General features: G+C 39.7%; 1 protein-coding gene across 3 annotated transcripts in view; it reads left to right on the top strand.

Annotated features, from left to right (window-relative positions):
• dnah5l (dynein, axonemal, heavy chain 5 like) overlaps positions 1 to 16,390 on the top strand; it is a 243,879-nt gene that overhangs the window by 73,906 nt on the left and 153,583 nt on the right. For all 3 annotated transcript variants that reach the window (XM_078417775.1, XM_078417784.1, XM_078417793.1), the window contains exons 32-36: positions 930 to 1,041; positions 2,102 to 2,230; positions 2,713 to 2,912; positions 14,945 to 15,098; positions 15,742 to 16,008. In XM_078417775.1, the coding sequence (XP_078273901.1) occupies positions 930 to 1,041; positions 2,102 to 2,230; positions 2,713 to 2,912; positions 14,945 to 15,098; positions 15,742 to 16,008 (862 nt within the window). The remainder of the gene's footprint in view (positions 1 to 929; positions 1,042 to 2,101; positions 2,231 to 2,712; positions 2,913 to 14,944; positions 15,099 to 15,741; positions 16,009 to 16,390) is intronic.

The raw sequence follows: 16,390 nt of genomic DNA, 5'->3' as shown, positions 1-16,390 counted from the left end.
AGCCAGTAATAGCCTACCACCCTGGTTTCTGGTAGACACAAAATGCTGTAGTAACTCAGTGGGCAGGCAGCATCTCTGGACAGAAGGAATGGGTGACGTTTCGAGTCGAGACCCTTCTTCGGTTTGAAGATGGGCCACGACCCGAAACGTCACCCATTTCTTCTCTCCAGAGATGCTGCCTGTCCTGCTGAGGTACTCCAGCATTTTGTGTCCATCTTCGGTTTAAACCAGCATCTGCAGTTCCTTCCTACACTACTGCTTTCTGGTAGGTGGATGGCTATAAAATAATATCCTTTATTTGAATTTAAAATTTGTAATGTTGTTGTGCCATTCCTTCATCTGTTACAGTTCAAGCAGCTGGCTCGCCCAAGGTAGTCATGCTGATGCATCTAGAAATAGATAGGTCAACAAGATGGAATTATAATCAATGTTTCTGGATAATTTTTGATCTGCGCAGAGAATCCAAAATAAGTGAGACAAAGTAATAAAGAGAATAATTAACAGACATCATAAAATATTAGGAAAATTAAAATCACTGACAAATCATCAGTTGTGCTGTATCCAAGCCATTAGTTCATTGTTAGTAGGAATTTCATGAGTCAATGTTTGAAGATTCTGTTTTCAACGTGGAGCCTGGGAGATCTCCTTTTCTCAGGGGATTATTTCTGTTTGCTTGATTTCATCATAGTATCAATACTTAACAATGCCTGCTTTATTGGTGAAACTATTCCTTCTTTTTGTGTAACTCTTAACTGTTCTTGTAATTTTACCTTGAGTTGGAATAAATTGGACAATAAAATATAAAAATTGACACATTTTGTGAAGTGATCAAAACCAATATGATTTCCAAAACTTCAAAGAATATCTTGGACTTTTAGAAAGTCAAATTCTATAATATTCATCATTTTAATTAATTTATTTGTGTACAGAATACGGAAATTACCCAAAGCCTTGAAGGAATGGCAAGCTTTCAATGACTTGAAAAAGAAGATTGACGATTTCAGTGAAACTTGTCCGTTGCTTGATATGATGGCAAACAAAGTGAGTGACTTTTTGATTCATTGAGATGCTAAGGAAGTATTTTGGTAAATCACAGCAAGAAATGTAAATCAACCTTTCAGTGAGAAACAGGCCCAATTGACAATCTTTATATGTTTGTTTTATTTTGATATTATTGAATAAATTTGAATTGAATTGAATAAATGTTATTAACCAAATATGTATACATACAAGGAATTTACCTTGGTGCTTTGCTCAGATGTAACAACACGATATACAGTAGACAATTAAAAATAAAACATTATAATTTAAACATGTGAAGAATGAAATAAAATACCCTTTCAGGTCGATGGATTGACCTTTCATTGATTTGACTCTGGTTTCTCTGCTGAATATTTCTAGCATTTTCTTTTTTTCAGATTTTCATCAGCCAGAGTGCTTTGCTTTTGTAAACTGTAGCTGTGGCTGGGTTAGAAATGCTGGAAATACTCAGTAAACCAAGTCTGATATGTGACATATTTCCAATAAGCTGCCGCAGCATTTCTGAAGAATCATTTACAGATATGAAGTGGCACACACCTGGTATTTTTCTTTGCATTTTAGGTTTAGTGAGTACTAGACAAAGTGGACCCAAACCTCTCCTGCATTGATGCAGCACCCTGTCCTCCCCCCCTCCCCTTTCTCCTCAACCCCCCCTCCCCTCTACCTTCTCCCCCCTTCCCCCCTCCCTCCTCCCCCTCCCCTCCTTTTAAACTTTAAAATGTGAATAACTTAAAAAATATAACACCTATTTCAATAAAACTATTTGCATTATCACTAAAGTGACAATGGTGAGTAAGGTCGGCCTAAAATTGTCACGCTATCGTGTACTGTTTTGGCTGAAGTTCAGTCACAAACAAGATAACAAACGAGAGTTTTAGTACATAGATAAATAAAAAATACAAATTACTCACCATCTTTCTTTTTTCGTACTTTCTTATAGGATTTGTATCAAAAAGAAATTGTTACAATTTGAGAAGCCATGTTTAAGAACAATTGTTCTCCATTGCAGAAATATAAATAAGCCTTTACAATCATTGTATATTTCTTTATTTTTCGATAGGCAATGATGTCAAGACACTGGGAAAGGATTGCACAAGTCACTGGCCATACGTTTGATGTAGAATCTGAACAATATTCTCTCAAAAATTTAACAGAAGCACCATTACTAAAATATAAAGAGGATATTGAGGTAATGCGCGTATGTTTTCTTCTTTAAAGCTATGTTAAGACAACATTTTCAGACAAATTTACAATGGGATAATAAGAGAAAAAGTTTTATGAAGTGTACTTTATTGGCAATAATGAAATCAGTTAATCTCTGAAGTGAAGATTATAAAATAAAGTCATAATATAAAAGCCAACGTAATTTATTTTTTTAGGTAGATTTGGCAAATATTCATTTTAATTGACAGGTGATTATAAATTAATTTAGACAGTAGTTTAGCCAGGACTAATAATCCAGTGAATGAAAATTCAAATCCCATGTCACTTGATATATTCAATTTAGATTAAAATATCAAGGAATAATAACTTGGTGTCAATAAAAATGGCAGTGAAGCTTATGGAACCTCGCCAACAATTTTCACATTGTCAGAATAAATTAATCTAAATCCACAATAAAATCAACGATTCAAGAGGGAATATACTAAGTAAAGATAATCTATTTTTCAGGATATTTGTATTAGTGCAGGAAAAGAAAAGGACATTGAAGCAAAACTAAAAGCAGTGATCAATGAATGGAATGGTCATGTGCTGACCTTTGCCCCATTTAAGACAAGGGGTGAGTTGCTGCTTAAAGGAATGGATATCACGGAGAACATTGCACTAATGGAGGACAGCCTAATGATATTAGGCTCGTTAATGAGTAACAGGTAACTTATGAATCGTTCACATGGCACTTTTAAATACATAAAGTTCTTGAATAGAAAAAGCTTGTGTTGAAAATCCTCAGTAAGTCAGGCAGCATCGACTAAATCAGAAGCTGGAGCAAATTGGGCTGAATCCAATCTGCCTTCCACATTAACCACTTGAGGTCCCTGTTGGCCTGCACTTATCCTGGCTACATGCAGAGGGCCAACCGAGCAAGTCCTATGGCGAAGTATCGTGAGTGGGACTCAAGCAGTGAAATGCTAAAGTGTGACCACCAGAGCACTAGTATGGACTTAACAGGAGACAAGGTTAGTGAGAAAGATTGGGAAAACATTGTCACCTGTTACCATCTAAGGGTTTCATTTACATTTCCAAACATTTCTGATGTTCAGAGACAATTGACTCTGACCAAACTCTCTGAGTCTGAAGAAGGGTTCTGACCCGAAACGTTATTAGTCCATTCATCCCTACATATGCTGCCTAACCTGCTGAGTTCCTCCAGCACTTTGTTTTTTGCTTAAAATATAAATAACATATTTAATCTCTCTTTATTTCGAAAATACCCAGCTGGATGAACTGTGCCTGTAAACCAGCGCCGGGTCTGATTTGAAGTAGAGATGGATTTCCATCATAGGCTAAACCTAGGTTTAATGTGAGCGAGAGGAGGCTTAGAGTGGATCGGAGAGGAATGTTTTCACGCAGAAAGTCGTTGATTTCTGGAACGTGCTGCTAGCCCTAACCAGAAGCTTTGGATGAAACAGAAAATCAGGAATCAGAGGCTGAGATCTTGGGCATTCAAGCGAGGTGACACAGGGTTATGTAATAACTCCAGGTACGATCTCGGAAAGGCCACCAAGAGCGAAAAGAGACACTTTCATGAAGATCAATGTTCGGTGACTGTGGTAGTGTTTGCACATCATCCATCCATCCATCCATCCATCCATCCATCCATCCATCCATCTATCTATCTATCTATCTATCTATCTATCTATCTATCTATCTATCTATCTATCTATCTATCTATCTATCTATCTATCTATCTATCTATCTATCTATCTATCTATCTATCTATCTATCTATCTATCTATCTATCTATCTATCTATCTATCTATCTATCTATCTATCTATCTATCTATCTATCTATCTATCTATCTATCTATCTATCTATCTATCTATCTATCTATCTATCTATCTATCTATCTATCTATCTATCTATCTATCTATCTATCTATCTATCTATCTATCTATCTATCTATCTATCTATCTATCTATCTATCTATCTATCTATCTATCTATCTATCTATCTATCTATCTATCTATCTATCTATCTATCTATCTATCTATCTATCTATCTATCTATCTATCTATCTATCTATCTATCTATCTATCTATCTATCTATCTATCTATCTATCTATCTATCTATCTATCTATCTATCTATCTATCTATCTATCTATCTATCTATCTATCTATCTATCTATCTATCTATCTATCTATCTATCTATCTATCTATCTATCTATCTATCTATCTATCTATCTATCTATCTATCTATCTATCTATCTATCTATCTATCTATCTATCTATCTATCTATCTATCTATCTATCTATCTATCTATCTATCTATCTATCTATCTATCTATCTATCTATCTATCTATCTATCTATCTATCTATCTATCTATCTATCTATCTATCTATCTATCTATCTATCTATCTATCTATCTATCTATCTATCTATCTATCTATCTATCTATCTATCTATCTATCTATCTATCTATCTATCTATCTATCTATCTATCTATCTATCTATCTATCTATCTATCTATCTATCTATCTATCTATCTATCTATCTATCTATCTATCTATCTATCTATCTATCTATCTATCTATCTATCTATCTATCTATCTATCTATCTATCTATCTATCTATCTATCTATCTATCTATCTATCTATCTATCTATCTATCTATCTATCTATCTATCTATCTATCTATCTATCTATCTATCTATCTATCTATCTATCTATCTATCTATCTATCTATCTATCTATCTATCTATCTATCTATCTATCTATCTATCTATCTATCTATCTATCTATCTATCTATCTATCTATCTATCTATCTATCTATCTATCTATCTATCTATCTATCTATCTATCTATCTATCTATCTATCTATCTATCTATCTATCTATCTATCTATCTATCTATCTATCTATCTATCTATCTATCTATCTATCTATCTATCTATCTATCTATCTATCTATCTATCTATCTATCTATCTATCTATCTATCTATCTATCTATCTATCTATCTATCTATCTATCTATCTATCTATCTATCTATCTATCTATCTATCTATCTATCTATCTATCTATCTATCTATCTATCTATCTATCTATCTATCTATCTATCTATCTATCTATCTATCTATCTATCTATCTATCTATCTATCTATCTATCTATCTATCTATCTATCTATCTATCTATCTATCTATCTATCTATCTATCTATCTATCTATCTATCTATCTATCTATCTATCTATCTATCTATCTATCTATCTATCTATCTATCTATCTATCTATCTATCTATCTATCTATCTATCTATCTATCTATCTATCTATCTATCTATCTATCTATCTATCTATCTATCTATCTATCTATCTATCTATCTATCTATCTATCTATCTATCTATCTATCTATCTATCTATCTATCTATCTATCTATCTATCTATCTATCTATCTATCTATCTATCTATCTATCTATCTATCTATCTATCTATCTATCTATCTATCTATCTATCTATCTATCTATCTATCTATCTATCTATCTATCTATCTATCTATCTATCTATCTATCTATCTATCTATCTATCTATCTATCTATCTATCTATCTATCTATCTATCTATCTATCTATCTATCTATCTATCTATCTATCTATCTATCTATCTATCTATCTATCTATCTATCTATCTATCTATCTATCTATCTATCTATCTATCTATCTATCTATCTATCTATCTATCTATCTATCTATCTATCTATCTATCTATCTATCTATCTATCTATCTATCTATCTATCTATCTATCTATCTATCTATCTATCTATCTATCTATCTATCTATCTATCTATCTATCTATCTATCTATCTATCTATCTATCTATCTATCTATCTATCTATCTATCTATCTATCTATCTATCTATCTATCTATCTATCTATCTATCTATCTATCTATCTATCTATCTATCTATCTATCTATCTATCTATCTATCTATCTATCTATCTATCTATCTATCTATCTATCTATCTATCTATCTATCTATCTATCTATCTATCTATCTATCTATCTATCTATCTATCTATCTATCTATCTATCTATCTATCTATCTATCTATCTATCTATCCATCCATCCATCCATCCATCCATCCATCCATCCATCCATCCATCCATCCATCCATCCATCCATCCATCCATCCATCCATCCATCCATCCATCCATCCATCCATCCATCCATCCATCCATCCATCCATCCATCCATCCATCCATCCATCCATCCATCCATCCATCCATCCATCCATCCATCCATCCATCCATCCATCCATCCATCCATCCATCCATCCATCCATCCATCCATCCATCCATCCATCCATCCATCCATCCATCCATCCATCCATCCATCCATCCATCCATCCATCCATCCATCCATCCATCCATCCATCCATCCATCCATCCATCCATCCATCCATCCATCCATCCATCCATCCATCCATCCATCCATCCATCCATCCATCCATCCATCCATCCATCCATCCATCCATCCATCCATCCATCCATCCATCCATCCATCCATCCATCCATCCATCCATCCATCCATCCATCCATCCATCCATCCATCCATCCATCCATCCATCCATCCATCCATCCATCCATCCATCCATCCATCCATCCATCCATCCATCCATCCATCCATCCATCCATCCATCCATCCATCCATCCATCCATCCATCCATCCATCCATCCATCCATCCATCCATCCATCCATCCATCCATCCATCCATCCATCCATCCATCCATCCATCCATCCATCCATCCATCCATCCATCCATCTCAAAAATCACTAATACTCTCATCTTGTTTGTTGGATCCTTCCGACCCCGTCACATGACAGTTTTAGGACCACCTTACTCACCATTGTCCTGGGGTCACCTTAATGCAAGTTTCATTCAAATTGGTCTTATATTTTTAAAGTTAGAGACAATTTAAAGTTTAAAAATTACCTTTTCCAAGTCCATGGTCATTTAACGTCACAATGGGACTCGCCCATGTGACGGGAGTGGCGGCCAATGAGAGGAGGGGTTCCGGCCCGCCGAGCTGCCACTAACTCATCCACTCCATCCCCCCTCAACCCCCTCCTCCCCTCCCCCCCAACCCCCTCCTCCCCTCCCCCCAACCCACCCTCCCACTCCATCCCCCCCTCAACCAACCCCCCCCCCTTATCCCTCACCCCCTGCTCCCTCACCCACTCACCCGCTCCTCCCCCCCCCCCCCCCCCGCCGGGAGGACGACCTGCGTTTTCGACGTCAGTCCGCGCGTGCGACCTATGATATTTCGCAAACGGCAGTGTCCCATAGCGAGCTGCAGCTTGTTTCTGGCCACCCGGATGGAGTGGGTGAGGGGGGCAGGGGGGGGGGGGATAAGGGGGGTTGAGGGGGGTTGAGGGGGGTTGAGGGGGAATGGAGTGGGGGGGTGGGAGGAGGGGGGTTCAAGGGGGATGGAGTGGGTGAGTGGGGGAGGGGAGGAGGGAGGATGAGTGGGGGGAAGGAGGGGGAGATAAGGGTGGTTGAGGGGGGATGGAGTGGGTGAGTTGAGGGGGAGGAGGGGAAGCGGGGAGGGGAGGGTGCTAGACCAATGCAGGAGAGGGTGACGGACCAATTGGGGGGTTGAGGAAAGATGGAGTGGGTGAGTGGGTGAGGGGAGGGAGGATAAGGGGGGTTGAGGAGGGATGGAGTGAGTGAATGCATGAGGGGGAGGGGAGGAAGGGGGTTGAGGGGGGATCGAGTGCGTGAGTGGGGGGGAGGAGGAGGGATAAGGGGGGTACAGGGGGGATTGAGTTGGTGAGTGGGGGGGAGGGGAGGAGGGGGTATAAGGGGGGTTGGAGTGGGTGAGTGGGGAAGTGGGGGGAGGGGGCGAGTGGGGGAGGAGAGGGTGACGGACCAATGCAGGAGTGGTTTGGGGACAATGAGGGGGAGGGGGTTGCTGACGCAAGCTGCCGCTAACTTTAAGAGAAGCGCTCCCCTCCCTGCCAGGAGGACCGACGCCCGTCCCGGCGTGGCCCGCACCCGACCTTCCTCACGTGGTGCAGCATGGCAGCAGAGGGTCCAACAAGATGGCGGTCGCCGCCATTCGCCACCCTTGGCTGACGATCGCCGCCCTGCTGCAGGAGAGGCTTCGGGTCCATGACTCGCTCTGGCTGCAGCGCTGGCGGCACGGGGCCAAGGTGAGTGGATCCCTCACCCCTTCCCTGACCCGCCTTAGCTGCCCACGGCCCCAGGCGATACTCCCTGCCTGGCAACGGGCTTCATCAGTTGGTGAGGGTTGCTTGGCACGCAGGATCGTCAGTTGAGGGGAGGGTTGTTCCAGGAGAGGCCTGCAGGAGAGATTTGGACCCAATGGGTCCACCTCAGTCTAGTTACTTCCTATAGGATGAAACCAAGTAGCTCGTGACAACGATGAATCACTCCCAGATATCTCACTGCTTTCTAAGGTCACTTCAATAAGGGAAACCTACGATGTACCTTCACAAGCCCAACGCCCCCTCCCCCTTTCTCCCAACGACACTGTGATCTCAATCTCCAAGGCCGAGGTGAGAAGATCCTTCACAAGGATAAACTCACATCCGACCCTGATATGGCTGCGTTCTTAAACCCTGTGCCAAATCTGCAACCTCTTGATAGCTAATATCATCAAAGATCTCTCCACCCAGGTCATACTCACATTTTGCTGCTCCGATCAGTAAGAACCTGAGAACCATTACCTCCAGGTTCAAGAACAGTTTTTCCCATCAACCATAATGCTCTTGAACCATCCTACAACAGTACAACAGTGTACAATAGTAAAACCAGACATGGATCTACACTAACCTCAACCCTACCTCAGCAATGAAACAAGATAGACTTCGCACAAGTTGCATGATGTAATCTGGCTTGCACTATTGTGGTCTGGTGTTCTTGTATAACTGATAATGTTTTGTATACCTGTTTAGTGGGTATTTATTTGTTATGTTGTATTAATGTGCCTGTAAAATTGCAGCTAGTAAGAATTTAATTGTTCTGTACCTGGTACACGTAACAATTAAACACTCATGACTTGATTCTTGAGGAAGTGGTGGAGGTAGATTTGCTCACAGCATCAAGACAGGCACTTGAATGGTCAAGGCATAAAGGGGTAACACAGGCAAATGGAATCGGTATTGATGGATACAATGATCAGTATGAATGTGGTTGACTTAAGAGCCTGTCCCACTTAGGCGATTTTAAGGTGACTACCGACGACTAGGCTGTCGCCGACAGTTCGCCGGGGTGTCGCCGGGGTGTCGCGGGCATGATCGTGAGGAGTCTTCAAAGAATCGTAGTGGATCTTGGTGCGTCGCTGAGAAATCAGCCGGATTTAAATTTATTGGCGACAATCGTTGCTTATTGCGGGCGCTGTCGCATGCTGTCCCCAGGTTTTCTAGGTTGTCTTAGATGCATTTAGAAGCATGTAATATTAAATTAAGTAAAGTAATTTGAAGATACCATAAAATACTTGTGTTTAACCAATTTATTTACCGTCAGGACATTTGACAGGTAGATTGGAGGCGACAGTTTAACGGTCAGGTAAGCGTGGGAATTGTCGCGATGTTTATGGCCATCAGCGATTACATTTAAAGTAGGCTCCCAACCCAGATATGCAACCCAGAAACCAGATATGCATCTCCCGTTCATTTTCAAAGAATGCCCACACTCCGCACAAAAATCCATTTAACCATGTTTAAAATTAAATTTCTTAATACTGCTATTAGTAGACTGGAAATCAATCCAGTTTATGCCTTGTTACCGTGAAGGATGGTTTTCAAGTAACCCGGGCAAGATGTTATATTTCAAAACTCTCAAGTAATTACAGACTTGTCAGTGATTTCAGCTAAAATGAGGACGCCGGAGAAGTATTGATAAGCGTGGGAATTTCGCAATGTTTCCGAAGACGGTGTAATCTCGACATGACTCGGCATTGTCGTGGTCATTGTCGTAGGGTAAAAAAAAAAATTGGCGATCTGCTATGACTGACAGTCGCCGGCAGTCGCCCAAAAAATCGCCTAAGTGGGACAGGCCTAGGAGCCTGTTTGAATGATGCAGGACTCCATGACTCTGTAATGCTGGAAAATGTAATTAGTGATTGAACATGGAAAGCAAGGAAATTAATATTTTACATTTTAGTTTGCATAAAGATTTCTCCACACTTGAATGTGCTGGATTGAAGCACAACTGTTATTATGTACACATTTAATACAGCACAATATTAATGTTTTAGTTGTTTAAAGCTACAAGCATAAGAGGCAAAGGAGTGCACATTTTGTTTCGTAATGCTTGTTTTGCCTTTTCAATTATCGTTGTGGATCACCTACCTTAACTTAACTCTGTAAAGAGCTGATTCAAGTGTGATAGATACAAAAGGCTGGAGTAACAATTGGACAGACAGCATCTCTGGAGATGCCATTCCTTTTCTGCAGAGATGCTGCCTGTCCTGCTGAGTTACACCAGCCTTTTGTGTCTATCTTCGGTTTAAACCAGCATCTGCAGGTCCTTCTTACATAATTCAAGTGTGATATTCATAATCACAACATCAATAGGCCAACTGTTCCATGACATTGAAAAATATAACTCGAGAGATGCTGAATTTGAAATAAAAATTCAGGGCAGGCAAAACCTGTCAAGAGAAACTGAGTAAACTATTCAAGTTGACAACTTTACCACAGAATTGAGAACAATTACAGATGAGATTTTATTTTAAGTTGCAGTGAGGGAGTGGGTTTGAGTAATGCGGAGTTCATCTTACCCTTCGTTGATGATTAATATTATGGTTAGATACTTTAGACACTTTTAGACACTATTTTAGATTCCTTCATCTTGTTTGTTATTGGAATTACACAGATAAATCATTCAACCAACTGGAAGCAGCATGAACCACCACCCACCAAATCCTGAAAAAGCGATCAATTTTTCAAACCTTTCCTTGCACTTACCTGTCACCTGTATTAAATCAAATTAAGCTACAGGCTTTAATCTGCCCCTCGTGGAACACTTCTGTCAGTTCCTTTAGGTTTCAGCTCTGCAGTCATACTCCACCTCTAACAACCAAAGATTTTGGTTCCCTTGAAGCTCTTTATTTGTGGTTAAAACTCTGATCATTCCTCCATGAGTGCACAGTGGCTGCACTGTACAACCTAAACATGCAATTAATTTACTTACCCTGGCTACTCTGACAACATCTTCCAATCCCAAAATGTCAATCCTCAGCAAGGTCAAGGACTGCAGGTGCATGGAAACATCACCATCTGCCGAGACACAACTCCAAATCACACTCTATGCTGAGATATTTCTGAGTTGAAAGCCTACAATTCACTTCATAACAACACTGTCAGTTCAGGAAGGCAGCTCACCATTACCTTCTCAAAGGCAATTAAGAATGGGCAATAAATACTGGCCTTGCTAGCGACATCCAGATCCAGAACATGAATTTAATTAAATGCAAAGAAAGCCCCAAAATATGAGGATTCCAAAATAAATTTATAAGCAAGATTAGGGTGGCACAATGGCGCAGTGGTAGAGTTGTTGCCTTACAACGCCAGAGACCTGGGTTCGATCCTGACTACGGGTGCTGTCTATATGGAGTTTGTACGTTCTCCCTGTGACTAGGGGTTTTATCCGGGTGCTCCATTTTGCTCCCACACTCCAAAGATATACAAGTTTGAAGGTTAATTAGCTTTGGTGAAATTGTAAATTATCCCTAGTGTGTAGGATAGTGCTAGTGTACGGGAATCGCTGGTCAAGGCGGACTCGGTGGGCTGAAGAGTCTGTTTCCACGCTGTATCTCTAAAGTCTAAAGTCTAAACCAAAACATGTTGTCTTCAAATACAAACTTAATATTTTGTGCATTCCCTTGGTGCTCATTTTCCCTATACTCACACTGCTAGTTCATTGGTGATAATATCCATGGTGGAAGCCTGCTAATGTTTAGTGCATGATATTGTGGATGGCTTTGAGCAAATCTGGGCACAGAAACATAAGGTACAGACTGTATTGTCATGCGATCTAGGCTGATTAACTAATTGGGTCACTGGCCCAGTGGTAGTGGTGGGATCATGAATGCAAGCAACATAAGGGAAGATGACAAGCTTACTGTGCACGTGAACAGATTGCTGGACTGCTGAGACACACTTTAGTTTAGTTTAATTTATTGTCAAGTGTACTGAGGTTCAGTGAAAGCTTTTGTTGCGTGTTAACCAGTGCAGAAAAACAATACAATCGAGCCATTCACAGTACACAGATACATGATAAGGGACTAACATTTAGTGCGAGATAAAGCCAGTAAAGTCCGATCAAAGATAGTCCAAGGATCTCCAAATTAGGTGAATAGTAGTTCAGGACTGCTCTCTAGTTGTGTTAGGATGGTTCTGTTGTCTGATTACAGCTGGGAAGAAACTGTCCCTGAATCTGGAGGAGTGCATTTTCACACTTCTATACCTTTTGCCCGATGGGAGAGGGTGAAGAAGGAATGGCCAGAGTGTGACATCCTTGATTATGCTGCCTTGCTGAGGCAGCGTGAGGTATAGATGGAGTAAATGAAAGGAAGAGAGACACAATAAGCTGGAGTAACTCAACGAGTCAGAGAGCCTCTCTAGAGAAAAGGAATAAGTGATGTTTCGTGTCGTGACCCTTCTTCAGGCTAAGAGTCATTGGAGAGGGTGTTTAGAGAAAGGGAAGGGTAAGGTGTGAAAATTACCAATGTAACGGAGGTTGGTATGTGTGATGGTCTGGGCTGCATGTTCAATTCTTTGTAATTTCTTTAAGTACTTCTGAAGAGAACAAGCAACTACCATGGAGGCAGCAGCCTGAACATATGTGAAACTTCTCTTAGCACTCAGATGGCTAGCGCTGTTGTTGTATTGGAGGTGGCAACGGTGGCAATCAAACTTCACATCCAATTTTTGTTTAAAAGTGTCCAAATAGAATTGGGGATATCTTGCTTTTCTTTCATTGCTGCTGAGTCAGAAAGGATGTATCCAAGCTCTGTACAAATCTCCATGCCATGAATGCTGAACTTCTCGATGCTCCCTGACATTGAATTCAGCTTTTCGGGTAGTCTTTTAAAATTGTCTGCACCCATTACCCTTATCCTGTCAACTACTCCACAAGTCATCATCGGAGGGTCCTGTAACGGAACCCAGTCCTGACATCTCCTCTCTATGCATGCAGGTACAGCAGGCGAAGCATGCAGGTACAGCAGGCAGTGAAGAAAGCCAATGGAATGTTGGCCTTCATAACAAGGGGAGTTGAGTATAGGAGCAAAGAGGTCCTTCTGCAGTTGCACAGGGCCCCAAGTGAGACTGCACCTGGAGTACTGTGTGCAGTTTTGGTCTCCATATTTGAGGAAGGATATTCTTGCTATTGAGGGCGTGCAGCGTAGGTTTACTAGGTTAATTTCCGGAATGACGGAACTGTCATATGTTGAAAGACTGGAGCGACTAGGCTTGTATACACTGGAATTTAGAAGGATGAGAGGGGATCTTATAGAAACATATAAGATTATTAAGGGATTGGACACGTTAGAGGCAGGAAACATGTTCCCAATGTTGGGGGAGTCCAGAACAAGGGACAACAGTTTAAGAATAAGGGGTAGGCCATTTAGAACTGAGATGAGGAAAACCTTTTTCAGTCAGAGAGTTGTGAATCTGTGGAATTCTCTGCCTCCGAAGGCAGTGGAGGCCAATTCTCTGAATACATTCAAGAGAGAGCTAGATAGAGCTCTTAAGGATAGCGGAGTCAGGGGGTATGGGGAGAAGGCAGGAACGGGGTACTGATTGAGAATGATCAGCCATGATCACATTGAATGGCGGTGCTGGCTCGAAGGGCCGAATGGCCTCCTCCTGCACCTATTGTCTATTGTCTATTGTCTATCACATCCAGTTCCTGATGAATTAACATCGGCACTATATTCTTCTTGGCTGCTGGCCACTTGTACCTTGGAATCTCATTGTATCTAGATACTGCCTCAATGTTATCCTTTATGTCAGTATCTGAGGCTGGCATCAGCAAGTATGAAATCAGATTGTAGGGGATTTTGCTGTTCCTCCACAGTTTGACCAAGAAACACTTCTTCACTGTCTAGATTTCAAAGAAGAAAGACAAGGTTTGGATTGTGTTGAATGAAGTATGTTGAAAGGGCAGTACAAGGTGTTGCTTGCCGAAGGGGGAAATAAGAGACATATGAGTACAGCATCTGTAGCTTGAAGTCATAAAAGGTTTTGAAATATCAAGCAAGTGGGATATGAGAACATGTCACCTTTGATGATTGAAGGACTATTTCTGGGCCTGCTGCTGATAAGTGTAGATAGAGTTGTCGCTCACTGCACCCAAAAAATCATTATAATGAGCAGGCATTATGATGTTGGCTAGATGCCTGCATTCTAATTGATGGGTACAGTTATTATGTGCACAACATTTCCTGCAGCTTTTTTGAAAGCTGTGCAATTTGCGTTTCATGCTTTCAAACCGGGGAGGAAATATACTTTGAACATTTCTTTTTTAATTTGGTTTCAAAAGACATTTTCAAAATAAAAAAAGATATAGATGGAATTTATTTAATTTACTTTTTATGATAAATCAAATGGTCAGGAGGCATAACTATAAAGTAAAACATTAGAATTTTTGTGTCAAGGCATTTTTGTCACAGTGACCAATTTCTATTAATGTTATGGCTGCTTTTCTGACAGGTACAATGCACCATTTAAGCCGACAATTCAACAATGGGTGCAGAAGCTCTCAAATACCACTGAAATAATTGAAAACTGGCTTACAGTTCAGAACCTTTGGATTTACCTGGAAGCCGTGTTTGTTGGTGGTGATATTGCAAAACAACTACCACAGGTTTGTACATGCTTGGAAAAACCGTATAATATAAATTTAAAATTGCAATTATTCTGTCTTTGAATCTGTGCAAAACTTTAATGATCAAGTAATTTTTCTGAATGAGTAGAGAAATGACTAACAATCGTGATCTGTATTCTTCTGCAATTATTACCTCGTGACTCAAATGATGAATTAGAATGTATTATTTGTGGTGGTGGTTAAGATTGATAATTCAGACAAAGTGGAATCTTGAATCTTAACCTTCAAAAATGTGATTGTAAAAATGTGCTGGGTTCAAGACAGATCTATTGTTGCCTGTAATGCAATTGCAGTGTGACAGGAAAGGTGTTCAGAATGAGAGGACTCAATATTTACTGCTTTGAATGGAATTTCTGGAATGTGTTGTTGTCATATCAAACTGTGAGAATAACTATCTAAATTAGTATCCTGACCAGTGAACATCCTAGACAATGAATGCATTCTTACAATTTGGCTGTCAATAATAAAATCTAATTTCATAGCACAACATGCTCCCTCCTAGTCCAGGTAGAAAATGACCCCAAAGAATGACAATGACATTATTTTGTAGCGAATGAAAATGTATGCAATGTCAAATATTATTAATTATTTTTATTAAAATAATCCATCTGCTCTGTTCTAGGAAGCCAAAAGATTTCAGAACATTGACAAATCATGGCAGAAGATTATGCAACGAGCTCACGACAATACAAATATTGTGCTGTGCTGTGTTGGTGATAAAACTTTGGCACAACTTTTACCACATTTACTGGAGCAGTTGGAGATGTGTCAGAAATCACTTACAGGATATCTGGAAAAGAAACGCCTATTATTTCCCAGATTTTTCTTTGTTTCCGATCCAGCTCTGCTAGAAATCCTTGGTCAAGCCTCTGATTCTCATACAATACAGGTAGGATGATTTTAGCCTGAATACTGGATGTTTTTATTTTTTGAAAGTGCAAGTTTGAGGTTCTGCACTTCTGCAGCAATAATACCTGATCCAGTTTTTTTTTTTTTGCAACTCATTTCTCAGAATATCAATTAGGAACAGGTGGAATATGATTAACAAAATATGTTGCTTAGTTGCAACAAGCTCTTGACCTGTAAAAGTTATTTTTGTCAATCTAAATGAAAATAATAAAACAAATGGATGCTGGAAATCTAAAATAAAAAGTCTTCAACCTAAAACATTACAGTTTTCTTTCCAAGACTGCTGCCTGTCCTGCTGTATTTTTCTGTCATTTTCTGTTTTTATTTTTCCAATCTCCCTTTCATGTTAGGGGTCAGTTTCT

Source organism: Rhinoraja longicauda, chromosome 2 (genome assembly GCF_053455715.1).
Source record: "Rhinoraja longicauda isolate Sanriku21f chromosome 2, sRhiLon1.1, whole genome shotgun sequence".
NCBI lineage: Eukaryota > Metazoa > Chordata > Chondrichthyes > Rajiformes > Arhynchobatidae > Rhinoraja > Rhinoraja longicauda.
Note: the sequence above shows the minus strand (reverse complement) of the source record. Positions and strands in the feature narration are given on the sequence as shown.